General features: G+C 43.8%; 1 protein-coding gene and 1 pseudogene across 1 annotated transcript; one reads left to right on the top strand and one right to left on the bottom strand.

The window, feature by feature from the left end:
• Positions 1–4,625: 4,625 nt before the first annotated feature.
• On the bottom strand, positions 4,626–10,881 carry LOC124682620 (annotated as a pseudogene).
• Positions 10,882–11,192: 311 nt separating this feature from the next.
• On the top strand, positions 11,193–14,063 carry LOC124652794 (G patch domain-containing protein 8-like). The gene is made up of 6 exons (XM_047191838.1): positions 11,193–11,478; positions 12,318–12,472; positions 12,697–12,840; positions 13,000–13,109; positions 13,226–13,370; positions 13,977–14,063. Exons 1-6 carry the CDS (start codon positions 11,193–11,195, stop codon positions 14,061–14,063), a joined length of 927 nt encoding a protein of 308 aa, XP_047047794.1.
• The last annotated feature ends 987 nt before the right edge of the window (positions 14,064–15,050 follow it).

The following is a 15,050-nucleotide window of genomic DNA, read 5'->3' as shown; positions in this document are numbered from 1 at the left end:
CTCCATCGCCGATAGTTCTGCCTCAGAAGCATCCTAGCACGCATGAAGTTGCCTACAAGCTGATGCGTGTGGTTGACACGTCCGTTGGGAACCCCAAGAGGAAGGTGTGATGCGCACAGCGGCAAGTTTCCCTCAGTAAGAAACCAAGGTTTAATCGAACCAGTAGGAGTCAAGAAGCACGTTGAAGGTTGATGGCGGCGGGATGTAGTGCGGCGCAACACCGAGAGATTCCGGCGCCAACGTGGAACCTGCACAACACAACCAAAGTACTTTGCCCCAACGAAACGGTGAGGTTGTCAATCTCACCGGCTTGCTGTAACAAAGGATTAACCGTATTGTGTGGAAGATGATTGTTTGCAGAAAACAGTAGAACAAGTATTGCGGTAGATTGTATTTCAAGTATAGAGAATTGGACCGGGGTCCACAGTTCACTAGAGGTGTCTCTCCCATAAGATAAACGAGCATGTTGGGTGAACAAATTACAGTTGGGCAATTGACAAATAAAGAGGGCATGACCATGCACATACATATTATGATGAGTATAGTGAGATTTAATTGGGCATTACGACAAAGTACATAGACCGCCATCCAAGCATGCATCTATGCCTAAAAAGTCCACCTTCGAGGTTATCATCCGAACCCCTCCGGTATTAAGTTGCTAACAACGAGACAATTGCATTAAGTATTGCGCGTAATGTAATTAGTAACTACATCCTTGAACATAGCACTAATGTTTTATCCCTAGTGGCAACAGCACATCCACAACCTTAGAACTTTCTGTCACTGTCCCAGATATCAATGGAGGCATGAACCCACTATCGAGCATAAATACTCCCTCTTGGAGTTACAAGCATCTACTTGGCCAGAGCATCTACTAGTAACGGAGAGCATGCAAGATCATAAACAACACATAGACATAACTTTGATAATCAACATAACAAGTATTCTCTATTCATCGGATCCCAACAAACGCAACATATAGAATTACGGATAGATGATCTTGATCATGTTAGGCAGCTCACAAGATCCGACAATGAAGCACAATGGGGAGAAGACAACCATCTAGCTACTGCTATGGACCCATAGTCCGGGGGTAGACTACTCACACATCACTCCGGAGGCGACCATGGCGGCGTAGAGTCCTCCGGGAGATGAATCCCCTCTCCGGCGGGGTGCCGGGGGCGATCTCCTGGATCCCCCGAGATGGGATCGGCGGCGGCGGCGTCTCAGTAAGGTTTTCCGTATCGTGGCTCTCGGTACGGGGGGTTTCGCGGCGGAGGCTTTAAGTAGGCGGAAGGGCAAGTCAGGAGGGGGCACGAGGGCCCCACACCACAGGGCCGCGCGGCCAAGGGGGGGGGGGGCCGCGCAGCCCTAGGGTTTGGGCACCTCGTGGCCCCACTTCGTTGACTCTTCGGTCTTCTGGAAGCTTCGTGGCAAAATAGGACCCTGGGCGTTGATTTCGCTCAATTCCGAGAATATTTCGTTACTAAGATTTCTGAAACCAAAAACAGCAGAAAACAGCAACTGGCACTTCGGCATCTTGTTAATAGGTTAGTTCCAGAAAATGCACGAATATGACATAAAGTGTGCATAAAACATGTAGATAACATCAATAATGTGGCATGGAACATAAGAAATTATCGATACGTCGGAGACGTATCACAAGCAGACACCAGAACTTCACTTGCGTGATCCCTGACCACCATTCCTGCCCTAGTCGTACCGTGTGAGGACTAGGATCCATCAACATTTTACTTAACCTCACCCTGCATATCCACACTTCTTACGGATTTTCTGGCAGCCATCAGATGCCAGCTTATCTCCTTGAACCCCGCCTCATGGGAGACGACCATCTTCCCTTTCTCTGAATTCTTCTTAGGGTGTTGCTTGACGAGTACTAGTGACTCCAGGTAGCTTATCAGGAATCGCCTAGACCCTTCGACCGCTAGTACGTGTTATTTGTGAGTAATCTCATTACGCACATACCAGATACGCCATATACCAGATACGCCATAGACTTTGTGTACGCTATAGCAAGGCCAATGTTAAACGATCTTGTTGCACTAAATTTGGATTTTGAGCTATCTTTTGCTTTTATTTAAGTTATATCTATTTGTTTTATATATGGTTTGCATGTTAGGTGTCCACTGGCCTTACCATGTGAAGAGTTAAAATCTGTCATTCGGACAACTTAAAGCTCAACCCGGACCGCTTGTAGTCTTCTGTGCCTCAACTCATAATGACATCAGAGTTTCACACACTTTTTGTGTGTGTGTGTGTGTGAAAAGTACATTGATATATTCATAATCCTCGGGAGGAATTTCAAAAGTAATAAAACTAGCACAAAACCTGTGCGTTGTTACGGATAACGTGCACAAATATCGTCAATTAAAAATGATTGTGCTCTAAATAAAGTGCACATTTGAATACCCTCCTTTTTAAATTAAGATGCATATGGTTGAAGCCAGTTTTTGTAATATCTGACTAATTATATAGAAAAATATATAAATATTTACAGTATAAAATGCACAAGATACACAAATATATTTAATGTTGGTTCTAAAAATATAGATTTGTGATTATAAAATTTCTAAATAATTGGTGGCAGTTTAATAATTATGACCTTGACTAAAAATTATCGGTATCCTATTTCAAAAAAATGGGGTAGAAAATTAATATAATGATTGTAAAAGCCAACATGGTACGAATCAAGAGCAAAGCTCAAACCAGCTCAACATAAATGACTTAGATTGCATTAAATTCATGAAAATTTGCAGCTATACCTATATAGTTGGCAATGAAGCCATCGAGGCTCTAGTAACAGTAGGCTAGGTGCAAAACTCCCATAACATGAGAAGAGTATCCGATCAGCTTCGCCTTGCCGTCAGGCCTGAGTATGGTACCAAAAAACTCACAAGCACTTTGCTATCTGTTGTGCTGCTCTGCTGCATAATGCATGCAGGGCGAGGTAGTCTGAATCAGGGAACTTGCATGGCGACCCGTCCGAGGTTCACAGCGCCGATAGACCCTGCGTTGGCCACGTTCGAGATTGAGTACGGGCGCTGGGTGGACGAGTAGAAGCGCGCACATGGGCGAGATGCGTGGCGCACACCGGCGACATCGGAGATGTAGCTCCGTATTCTCGGTGTCGGTGCACCACCGCCTTCTACTACGTGTTCTGCGCCATGTCCGGCCTGTGCCGGGACCTGCATGCCGAGCGATTCTTCTTCTGGATCGGCCGCTTCCGACATCGCTGTTGGATCCCCTCATCCCATTCAATCCTTTCCCAACTGGCTGAAATCGCTTATTCTCCAAGCCTACGTACGGATTCCGCTTCGCCCGAGCTGGATGTTCTCCATGTTGGGCACGGCAGCGTCAAGAGCCCGAGCACCATCGAGGTCTTCTGTTCCGCAGGGCGCAGTGGTTCCATCGACAGACTGATGCCTTTGGCTCGTAGGCTTAATCACCGGCTCCGGCTCGGCATCATGGACTCATGGCCATTGGCGAGTTCGTGTATGGCCGCTCCCCGTGCTGCTTCGATCCGATCTGACGAGGACCACGACCATGGCGATCACCTCTGAATTTCTTTTCGTTGAATCTCTTGTTTCGCGTGGACGGAATTTGCTCTCGGTAGAGCTCGACGTGCGCCTGGTTATGGATTGTTTCGCTAGCCTTCCTGTATGTTAATAGACGGGGAAATCCGGCGAAATCAGGGAGACGACAACAATGTCAACCTAGTTTTGTCTGTCCGGCGATGCAATGTCCAGGTGGGGTTTCGATCGAGGGAGTCGACTTCTTTTTTTACCGGCACCCCCGCGTGGTCAAGGGCACTTCGTGTGGGAGCCGTGGTCGAGCACAGTTCGTGTTTTTTTTTTTGAAACAAAATATATTAAAGGACAACAGGCCGCCTCATTAAAATGGAGGAGGCACCGGGAGTTTCTGTTTTTTTTTACCGACGAAAATTTATTCCGATTTTTTTTTAACCTACCAACACCACCGATCCATAACTTATTAGTAGAGATTCACAAACATGTTCATGGACCTCTTGTCCACTTAGCTCTAAAGGCGCACCGCCATCATCACCCCTCCCCACATTGACACCAGGAAAATCTTGTCATACTAGAACTTGTTCTAGCGTCTTGGACCCCAACCCATAATGACATAGCACAGCTTCACACACATAACCTCCCAATCTCCCGTAAAGATGGCTGGCACTTTTTTACGACAACGCTGCATAGAGAACAACACTATATCTGCTCATAATGCCAGTGTAATTCTGTAAAGCTTCAGCGCAATCTGATTCCAAAATAATGAGACGACCAGACAATTGCAGCGCAAGCAGAACGCCAGGCTGCAGTGTACTCCCTCAGCATTGCAGTGATCGGCACACAAACAAAATGATTTCACCCGTGCTTGCACAACACCATCCCAGATTCCCAGTACCAGTCATTCCATTTGACAGAATGAACAAAGAACAATCCACATTTAGCTTGACCCATCCAATGTCAGATGGGTCCCATGGTTTCTGAACATGTTATAAAGTACACACCGAAACCCACATTCCGCAAGCAGACCATACTGACACAACTATGGAGATATTTCCCTACAACTGCGCAGATCAAAAGGCAAACTAACTTACTTTGGTTCGTTACATATTACAGCATAAAACGATACAACTGAAACATTTCCTTATGTATCCACCAACCAGCAATTGCTCACGTGGTCCTTCTCGCACTTCTGTTATTCTCCGCGATCAGATCAATTAGATTCACCATGCCCGTGGACTTCTCTCGTCCACAATATCATCTCGATAGGGCGCTCGTTTTCCCTATTGGACAGGAGCGCGCCTTTTTATTGATCGGCACCCGCCGCTTACTCCCCATTGCCTGGGTCAGGGCTATGTATCCGGATGCCACTCAAAATATACCCACCGAATGCATTCATCTGCATGTGTGGGTGGGTGCGCGATGGAAGGACCTGCATCAAGACAATGGATGTAAAAGGAAATTACAGGCTATTCATCCCAATGTTGTAGATGTTTTACTTGCAAAAATCCAGTCAAAACTCAAAGTTGGAATTATTCCCGTTACTAATGTACTGACCTGGTATTCTCGAAGCCAGGGTTCCATAATCTGTAACCCAATAGCCATTTTCGATACTTGCAAGGTGTGCATGCATGTCGCGAGGGGCTGCATGCAGATACCAAGATAAGTAACAGGAAAATTAACCACATTTGACAGAGGAGCAAACAGAAATAAGGATGAAATAAGCACGATGTCAAATTACCAAATAAGCTAATAAATTCAGGAGCAACATTTAATAACTGGCAACTTTTGGTGGAACAGAAACGTAAAGTTAATATCTCTTCCTGTTTGAAAGTTCAGAAGACCAGGAATATGGATTAGCCTTCAATTTCCTAGGTATTGCCTGGCTAGTTATGTTCGCACTAAAGGTCATTCTGGGAGGAGTGTCACACTGGGTTCTGCCCTGGGCGTGTCATCGGTGGAGGCGACGACTAGGTGTGTAACTTAAAAGAAAGTGTACTTGGCATACGAGGGGAAGTGTATTCGCGTGGGCCAGGGTGGCCATCTGGGTGAGTGTTTATATGGCTGAGCGCTCAACTGAGAGTTGGCGTACGAGGAGAACCGTGAATATGGCAGCAAAAGGCTGTACCAAGGTTTGGGGCAGCGCCCCACCACCCCCACCCCTTCTGTCCCCCATGATCGATTATACGGTTCGCAATGGTTTGCTTCTGGAAGTCGAGCGAGAAAGTGAATGGTAGCAACTGTATGCTTGTGGACCTGTTAAGTTTTGTGGTCTAGGCTTAGATATCTGCAGAACACTAGGTATCCCTTGATACTATGGCCTTGCAGTTGACTCAAGCCATCCAAGCCATGGGCACAGATCATCGGTGTCATCTGGACGATGCTCCACGATTACTCAAAGGTGCTCATCGTTGGTGGCAGGCCACCAATGTCTGTATGGCCAGATGGATTGATGGGCACTCAATGCCAGAGTTGATGCCGACAGTTCTAGCAGTGGTTGCGACATGCACGACAGTCTTGCTGAACGCGCTGTGGTGGAGCAGGGTCACTGGAACCACCGCATCACCACTACCCTGAATATCCAAGGTATCTTGGAGATTCTCAACTGGGCAGATATCATCAATCAAATCCAATTGACTGAGGGAACGTTCGTGTGGCGCAGGACTTATTCTTGGAAGTACATGGCACGATCAGCATACGAGAAGTTCTTTGCTGGAACGGTATAGCATACGAGATTGGGACAGAACTTGGACAGCGGCACTTTTGAAGTGAAAAAACCTTTTCTTTGCTGGCCTTGGCAAATCGTTGCTGGATGGCACATAGGTTGGCGCCTGAGGTCTGCAGCACCTGCTGGATTTCCCTCTCTGCGACCAGCATGTGTCTTGACCCGTCAGGTTTGGTTTCAGGTCCTGCCTGAGTAGCGAGTATGGTGCACAGTCAATCATCTCCCAGGCCGATGACAAGCTACTCTGGTGGCTGGACACAGGTGCTGAGCACGTGGGAGCCAAGGCCAAAGTGTTTCACTCATTCATCACCCTCACATTGGCATACTTGGCAGCATCACAACTCCTGCGTGTTTGATGTGATGCACCAAAACTACCAGAATCTGTGTGTTCGATGTGATGCAGCAAAACTGCCAGAATCTCTGAAATGACATCGTAACTCCTGGTCCAAGGCTTTGAAGAGGCTGCAGCAGCAATCAAAACTTCTAGCTTATGCTTCTTTGTTTGTTTCAGCTTTGTAGGTTAGTTCGGTTTTCGTTGTTTAGGCTAGCTCTGTGTTTTGTTTGGTGCTGTTCTTAGTTTTTGTAAATTTTGGTGCCTTCTTATCATTTCTCTTCTAATGTAAAATTACAAAAATTTGGCTGTCTTAAATGAAAGGAAGAACTTGCATGCTTCTGTGTCAGTGTAAAGAATGATTTACCTGAAGATGTTGGTGGTAGATAGCAAAAGGAGCCGAATAAGACAACAGTGGAAGCAAATCAGCAACCAAACTTTCTACCTCATGCCCAGGAGCAGCAACAATCAAACTGCATTAACATAAAACCCCATACGTTAATGGAATAACTAATTGCCTACTGTAGTTGTCTTCTACATCTTACGTACCTGCTAAACCCATGTTCTTTCCAATATTTCATCATCTCTGGTGATGGTGCTTTTCCTGCTCTAAGTGATTTGGGAGCTATTGAAGTGCCATTACTTCCTTTGCAATCTACAGATCAACATAGCATGAAGAGATTGGATATTGTATTATTTCTAGAAGTTCTTAGTATTAGCTTGATCAATTGCGTACCCAACAAGGAATTGTCACCTTGACTAAGATGCTCATCCATTGCAGGTTCAGCGACCTCTATATCAACTGGCTGTGCTGCCGTTGACTGCATGTTCTCATCAGACAGTGCTGTATCAACTGGTTGTGCTATAGTACTCCCATCTTGTACTGTACCAGGTTCGACCACCTCACCTTGAATACTATCACTAATAACAGAAGAGGCATCACCAGAATTTTGCAAGGAGCAGAGGTCGCTAAGTCGTGCTTGGAAAATCCTGAATGGCATGTTTATGATAATTATAAACTCAACTCTTGAGCATAACATGAAATATATAGCAAGTGCCAGATATTTTCTACTTCAGTTGTGATGTCAACCGCTTCATTCTCATTCTATTTGTACAGTGACAAAAGCAAATTGAACCATGCTCGAATTTCAATTGAGAGAATACAAAAAAGATAAGAGCTAACTGCATAATTTCTAAAATTCTAAATAATGTATTTTCCCAACAATTCTATTAGTAATAGAATTTGTGCACAAACTACATTTGGTAAAATATCTTATTTTACAGTTTACATAGTAAAATGCAGTCTTTCACATTAATGCTTATATTCTAAAGGTTCTCTAACGAATTACCTCCTTAAATGTTAAACAACATAGTGCTAAAAAGGGATTTACCTGCTGGTCATGTCGCCGCTCAAATTATACATTCTTATAATGTCTATGGAGCTGGACGCTGATCCAAGATATGTGCTACAAACATATCCTGTACCTATAATAGATAACAGAGAAAATCATTAATGATTGTAACTAACACATGCATTAAATTGTGATGCAAAATACACACGAAAATCAGCTCTAACTTTAAGATTTACAGATATTTATTAATGAACACATCAATTTGGCAGAGGCAGGTCCCTATAGCTTTCGTATTCAGTGGATGTGCTAACTTGTGATAGTATTTACATGCAACAATATTTCTATTGCACATGCCAAGTAAAAAAAATGAGAAATATCTACTTCCCGCAGCATAGTTTGTTAACAGCTAGGTTGAAATAGTGTATTTTGAAAAAGATAAATGGAGCACATTCTGCATACAACTAAATTACATTCAACTGGATAGCTTAATTTAATACTCCTTTTTGGAGTACAAAATATTCACCAGTAACACAAAAGAAAAGCAGAACATACCTCCTAAGCGTTCGGCTACAGCTCCAGCAACTAAACCTCCAACCATGTCAACCACAAGCACATCTGAATATGCACCAACATTGGCCATCGACAACATAAGAGAGAGTGTATCAACTCGCATAAATCTGGGGAACACAGAAAAGACAGCATAAAGTAAAGTGCTAAGCTATGCACTTGGCATTGTATATAATGCAACAAAATCCAGAAATATGTCAAATATGCTTGTATACAAGGAAAAAAATCATTTGGCACTAGCTAGTAATGAAAGGAAAATAGTTTACCCTATCCGAGCAGGGTACTTCTTGAAATATGTCTCACAAATGCTGCAGTATAAAAGGAATAAAAATATTAGATACTTTTACACACCTTCCAGATAATACATGCTATTTATAATGACCTTCATAGAAAAGGGCAATAGTTTTTTCAAGCGTCACAAACTTCGCAAATACATGTTACAAAAGAATTATTTTAAAATTATGCCAGCTTTCTGAATAAGTTAAATCCAGTTCACTTGGTAAGCTTTCAAACCAAATGCTGGAAAAGTGATATGTTCTGTTCAGCGAAAAATCAGTGATGGAAAAGAACATCTGGTTTTCTGCTGGTCGATCATCATTGTTTCAAACTGTGTTGTCATCGTATTCAAACTCATCATTTAATTGTTAGTCGGAATGACATAATTACAAAAATTTCAACTCTCCGCGCCACATGACCAACCTAACAAGTTAATTTGCAATGCGACCTTTTATGCTGCCACAAATTATTTCATGTTAACCAACCTATACCGTTACTCAGTGGAGAATCTAGGATGAAATCAATAGGGGTGCCAAGCTTAAACACTAGTTGAATAAATAGGGGGCACACGAATATTTAAGGAAACAGCAGTGGGCCTTAAGTTTAAAAATATTTCACTTTATTCTCATTGTTTTCTCTCTCTGCCCACTTTATATCTTGATTGAGTTGATTCATCATGTTTCGTGCCACCTTCAGATTTAAAATACATGCAACTGGTTGTATTGATGAATGATGATAGCATATATAATCCTTCTGTCGCTGCCTCTATTGAGGATACATAGAGTATGCGTGTATTAAAACATGTTGAATTTGTAAGTTCTAGCACACTATCCGGTAGAATCCAAAGTTGGTGTGACCTAAGGTAAGTTGGGCTATGAAAGTTTAGGCGCAACAAACTAGACTGCCAACATAGAGAGATGGTGGTATTGTGTGGAAATAGAAAGCAACAGCCTTCGTCAATTGTTGAAGCCAAGTTATAAATAAAGCTATGATTGCTTTCCTACTGGTCCTACAACATTCATACTCTAGGGGAGTTTTCAAACTTCAGTTCATGAGATACTGGTTCACTACTTTGGACCAGACATTCACTACAAAGGACCAATCAGAAGATATATCTTTGTACAAGTACATATTGTTGCATATGCGGTAGCCATACTCATACAGTACCACAAAATTTGATGGTATACGCTTTCAAATGATATGTCTCTTTATTTTGCTACTGCTACTGAAGTGGCATGCGATACCTTCGGGTAGAGGGGCGCCGCAAAAGCACTTTAGGTGCGTATTTCTTCTGTTTCTTCAGTTTGTATTTCTCCTGCAGTCAAAGCGATTGAACTAAATCAGCAATCGGTGTCCTCGAAAACAGCGCGGAACCAACTAGACAATAAGTTATACTAACTTGTGAAAACACCGTCTTGTTCCCAAATGTCGAACTGTTTGCTATCAACGCTTCCACAATCGCGTCGCCGCTTGCACCCTCCCTATTCAAATCAAGTAACATTGCATCTTAGTAATTAAAAAAACAGAGGGACACCACCTACGCGAAAGAACAATGGAAAGACTGTCGAGTCGTCACCTCTTCATCGCCTCAATGTCCTCGCTCGACAACGTCTGAGCTGTATTATTATCGACCAGGGATCTATTGTCCCTGGTCTCAGCCTGAGCTTGGACATGAGCGCCATCATCTACACCAATGCGAGGCATTGTTATTCTAAATTCAAGTGCCGGAACATATCTTGGCGAGTACACGCATGAACTGGAAGAAGGAACAAAGCATCCTTGCCTTGAGAGGGCGCGCAGGGGACGAGGCCCGAGGGCCCGACGCGGAAGAGGGAGCCGAAGGGGCGGCCCACGAGCGGCTGCAGCGAGCAGCTCTTGTCCCCTATCTTCACCGTCCTGCGCCGCCACACAACGGAAAGACGTTAGCGCGGTAGCGGCAGCTAGGGTTTTGGAGCGAAAAGGTAAGAGGACGTACGCGCCGGGGGTGAGGCGGAAGAAGGCGAGGCGGTCGCCGTCGTTGATGTCGAGGAGGACGCTGCAGCCCTCCCACGCCTCCCGCGGTATCACCGGCGGCGGCGGCGCCATTGGAGTTTGGGAGGGCGAGGGCGAGACGGACGGAAGCAGACGGGCGGGGTTTAAGGTGCGGGCCGGTTGCCTAAAACAATTCGACTCAGGTATGGGCCGGTTTCAGATACAACGCTGGGCCTCGGCCCATCAGCGGTACCAGTAAACCAAGCCCATCCAGGTGAGGAGAGAGAGCAAGAGAAGCCAAACCAAATCTCCGATTCCTCACCTGGTCGCCGTCGGCTCCGGCTCCGGCTCCGGCTCCGGCTCCGGCGAAACCCTAGCGCTCCCCTCGCTCCGCAGCCATGGTTAGTAGACTACGCCCTTCCTAGATGCTTGCTTCGCTTGGCTGGATTGGTGCTCCGGATCCACCTGACGCGCGTGCGGTGCTTTGTACTCAGGAGAAGCGCGACCAGGGCGGCAGGAGGGAAGCGTACGGTCTGGACGATGACGAGGAGGAGTTCCGGCTGCCGAGGAGCCACCGCCCGATGGAGAACCTGGACACGGAGGGGCTGGAGCAGGCGTCCGTCGACACGCAGCTCAGCTCCTCCAACGTCGGCTTCAAGCTCATGCAGAAGATGGGGTGGAAGGGCAAGGGGCTCGGCAAGAACGAGCAAGGTTTGCTGCTCCAACTCTCTCTCTCTCTCTCTTCTAGATCAAAATTGCTCTAGTGATGGAAGAAGAACCTCTGGTGTTGTGCTGGTCAATGGCCGTTGTTTCCTAGTAACGTGTTGTAATAGTGTTTAGCTCCTCATCAGTTTATTAGTAGTCAAAATGCCATAATTAGTAGGATCGGTAACTGGAGAGATAGCAGAGGCTGTTGTTTATACTGCTACCGCAGCTACAGGACCTACATCGTAATAACGATTGCTCCAGTTACTTAGCTCACTAGTTTTCTTAGTTGTGGTTTTGATGAATTTTAAGCTTGGGTAGGACACATTTAGGCATGTTAAGCATCAATAGTATTGGGTTTGGGGAAAGAGGTTATTGTTTGTCGACGCAATTGCCCACACTGCTGCCGTAGATGTCAGTTTCCCTGTTCGAGAGCTGCCTGGACTGAATATGAGTGCTGTTGACAAATGAAAATAACCTTAATGTAAAGCAACAAGTTCCAGTTATAATTTTAGCCTGTGACTCTTTTAATTATCTGAGGGATATAAGTACCACCATCGCAGCACACACTATAGCTTTATTCTATTCTAAAGTAATCCAAAGAGGACTAATCACAGTAGCTTGCTCATCAACTCAGGTAACCAGAGTGTATTTAATATGATTGTAATATTGAGTGTTTTCTTTTATGTCTGCCTCATCTTTTGTTTCTAAACTTTGAGCTATAGTTTCATCTCAGATGATATTTTGTTCATTCTCCATGACCTACCATACCATAGAAGGTTCACTATTTAGCATTACATTCTAGTTCCTACACATTAATGATACATTTCATTGCTCTGATGCAGGTATACTGGAGCCAATAAAAGCTGGTATCAGGGATGCAAAATTAGGAGTGGGGAAGCAAGAGCAGGATGACTTCTTCACGTCGGAGGACAATGTTCAGAGAAAGAGGTTAAATGTTGAACTTGAGGAGACTGAAGAACATGTTAAGAAGCGTGAGGTGCGCAATCATACATTGAGTGCTGATTTCTGTATTTTATATTCGAGAATCTTATGGGTTGGTGCTTCAGCCGTGAAAACCGATTGGTGCTACATAGCATCTAAGCTTGTGTGCCATTTGGATATGGAGTTCCTAGCATCAACCCTTATGAATTTTGAGCATCCTGTGCACTTTTTATTTGGTGGTTTCTTTTTTCCTGCTTGGTGCAAATCATGACAATCCAGGTCACAGCAGAACGTGAGCAGAAAATCCGCAGTGAGGTTAAGGAGATACAGAAGACCTTCTTTTGCAGCCTCTGTAATAAGCAGTACAAGCTGGCATATGAATTTGAGAGTCATCTGAGCTCATATGACCATAATCATCGGAAGGTAATGTATTGTATACAGTAGGTCCATTGAATCTATCTTTAGCTGACCTTTAGCTTGTGATTCTTTTGATTTTTATGCTGTATGTGCATCTAAATCGCTGCCTCTCATCCTTATGTATCATTTTCCCTCTTTACAGTTTGTATCATTCTGGTTGTGCAGAGATTTAAGGAAATGAAAGAAATGCAAAGCAGCAGCAACAGCAACCGTGATGACAGGCAGAAACGTGAGCAACAGCGAGAAGAGAAGGAAATGGCCAAATTTACCCAGCTGTAACTACTCTATACTTCATCTTTATAAAAAAGAACATGGTGATGGTGCTAGTTTTTCTTAGGAATGCATTGAATGTTTATCAAAATTGGTAATATTTTTCTTGATTAAACTCCAGGGCAGATGCTCATAGGAAGCAGCAGCAACAGAAGCAAGAACAGCCAGAGATCTCGGGAGAGAAAGTCACGTCAAAGCCTGCTGCTGGCAATCAGGATCAGCGTCGAACATTGAAGTTTGGCTTCTCCAAAATGGCCCCTTCGAAGGTGCCTTAAATCAACTCAGCATTTTTTTTTTCAACAGATATGACGCTTTATGGAAGTAAAGATAATTGTGCTTGCATTCTGATAACTCTAAGCTGAGCTTGAACATGTCTGCTCCTGCTTCAGAAACAACATTTTTCATAATGCGAAAAATCACGAAATATGAGTATACTCTTGAAAATTGCATGCAAATATATACATTTTTTTGCTGTACAAAAAAGAAAAAAGAAATCTATTGCTCAAATAGTCACCCTTTTAGCCTGTTTTCCTTGTCTTCTTTTTGCAGACACACTAATTACTCTTTTTTAACATGAATATTTGTTTTGGAATTATTTGGCAACTACAAATACATGTTTTTTCTCGATCTAAAGAGAGCAGATGGTCTAATGAATAAAAAAGTGGTTTCTGCTTGCATTCAGACATTTGTGATTTGATCTTCACTGAATTTATTGTACTCTTACTTCCTGTTCACATGTTGTCTTCAGTTAAACTCACTATATGTATCATGCTAGCACCAAATGGCTAATTATTTTCAGTGCACCGTTTAATTGCCAATTCTGTAGACCAAACTATCTCTTAAAGTGTGCCCTCCTTTCTATGAATTTATAGGCTCCTGTTGGCAACATCAGCAAGAAACCAAAGATCGCCACGAAAGTTCCTTCGGTCTTCAGAAATGACAGCGACGAGGAAGCATAATCTTTATTTGGCCTCACATGATGACACACACACACAAGGGGAAATTTATGCTCTGTAGATTCCTGTAAGCTATCCCTGAGAAAATTCAGTGTATGTAATGTCTTGTCCATGCCGCTGGTTTGACCAGACATGGATAGTAGCATCTTCGACAATCCCATCAACAGACAGGAACTTCAGACGTGTATCAACGTCAGCATACATTGTAAGAGCGATTCAGTTTGGAAATTGCTTGGTACATTCAGTTCTGGCAATTAGATAACGCCACTGGGGCACCCTTGTATCGTCATTGTTAGACATGTGTGTCACACACCATGGTATTCGGAGTTGGCGATGCAACTGTTACTGTTGAGCATATGATGAAATTCTGGTTAAGAAAAACGCAGCTCGATTTTTCATGCGGCGTGTCATCTCAATTTTTGCTAGCAGAACAGTTGGCCAGGTGCGTGATCAAAGCGAAAATGGCTTGTTGATGGAGCAGTTGGCCGGACAGACATTAGTTTCGTCTGTACATTTAACAAGACAGACATGTTATGCTCTCCTGCCTGCAACCCATAGCTGACATTACCTGCAGCCAAACCAGTGGTTGCAAAAACACAAAAGACAGTACTAGTGAGAAGCAAAGTTTGAAGAAAGAGTGCAACAAATATATATCGAGACTAACCATTCATCTTACCAGCTACAACACATGTCAGGAGAAGGTCGGCCTCGCAGATGGAAGGCACTTCAGTTCAGCTGAAATAAGACGTGGAAAACGCCGCAACTGAAAGAAAAAAAAAACATGCGACATTTGCTGACGAATTTTTTTTAATAATACATGTTTTTATTTATTTCCAGAGATAATACTCGTTTTCGATAATTTGCAGAAATAATACACCATCCAGGTAAAGAAACCCGATTGAAAGGAATCGGGGTAGGACAACCAGATTAGTCCCTATCGTGATAGTATAGCCCAATTTCTGCCAATTCCTGTGGCTAGCTTGGTCCTTT

The sequence above is a fragment of the Lolium rigidum genome, chromosome 1 (assembly GCF_022539505.1).
Source record: "Lolium rigidum isolate FL_2022 chromosome 1, APGP_CSIRO_Lrig_0.1, whole genome shotgun sequence".
NCBI classification, from domain to species: Eukaryota; Viridiplantae; Streptophyta; class Magnoliopsida; order Poales; family Poaceae; genus Lolium; species Lolium rigidum.
This window is presented reverse-complemented; position numbering and strand designations above follow the sequence as displayed.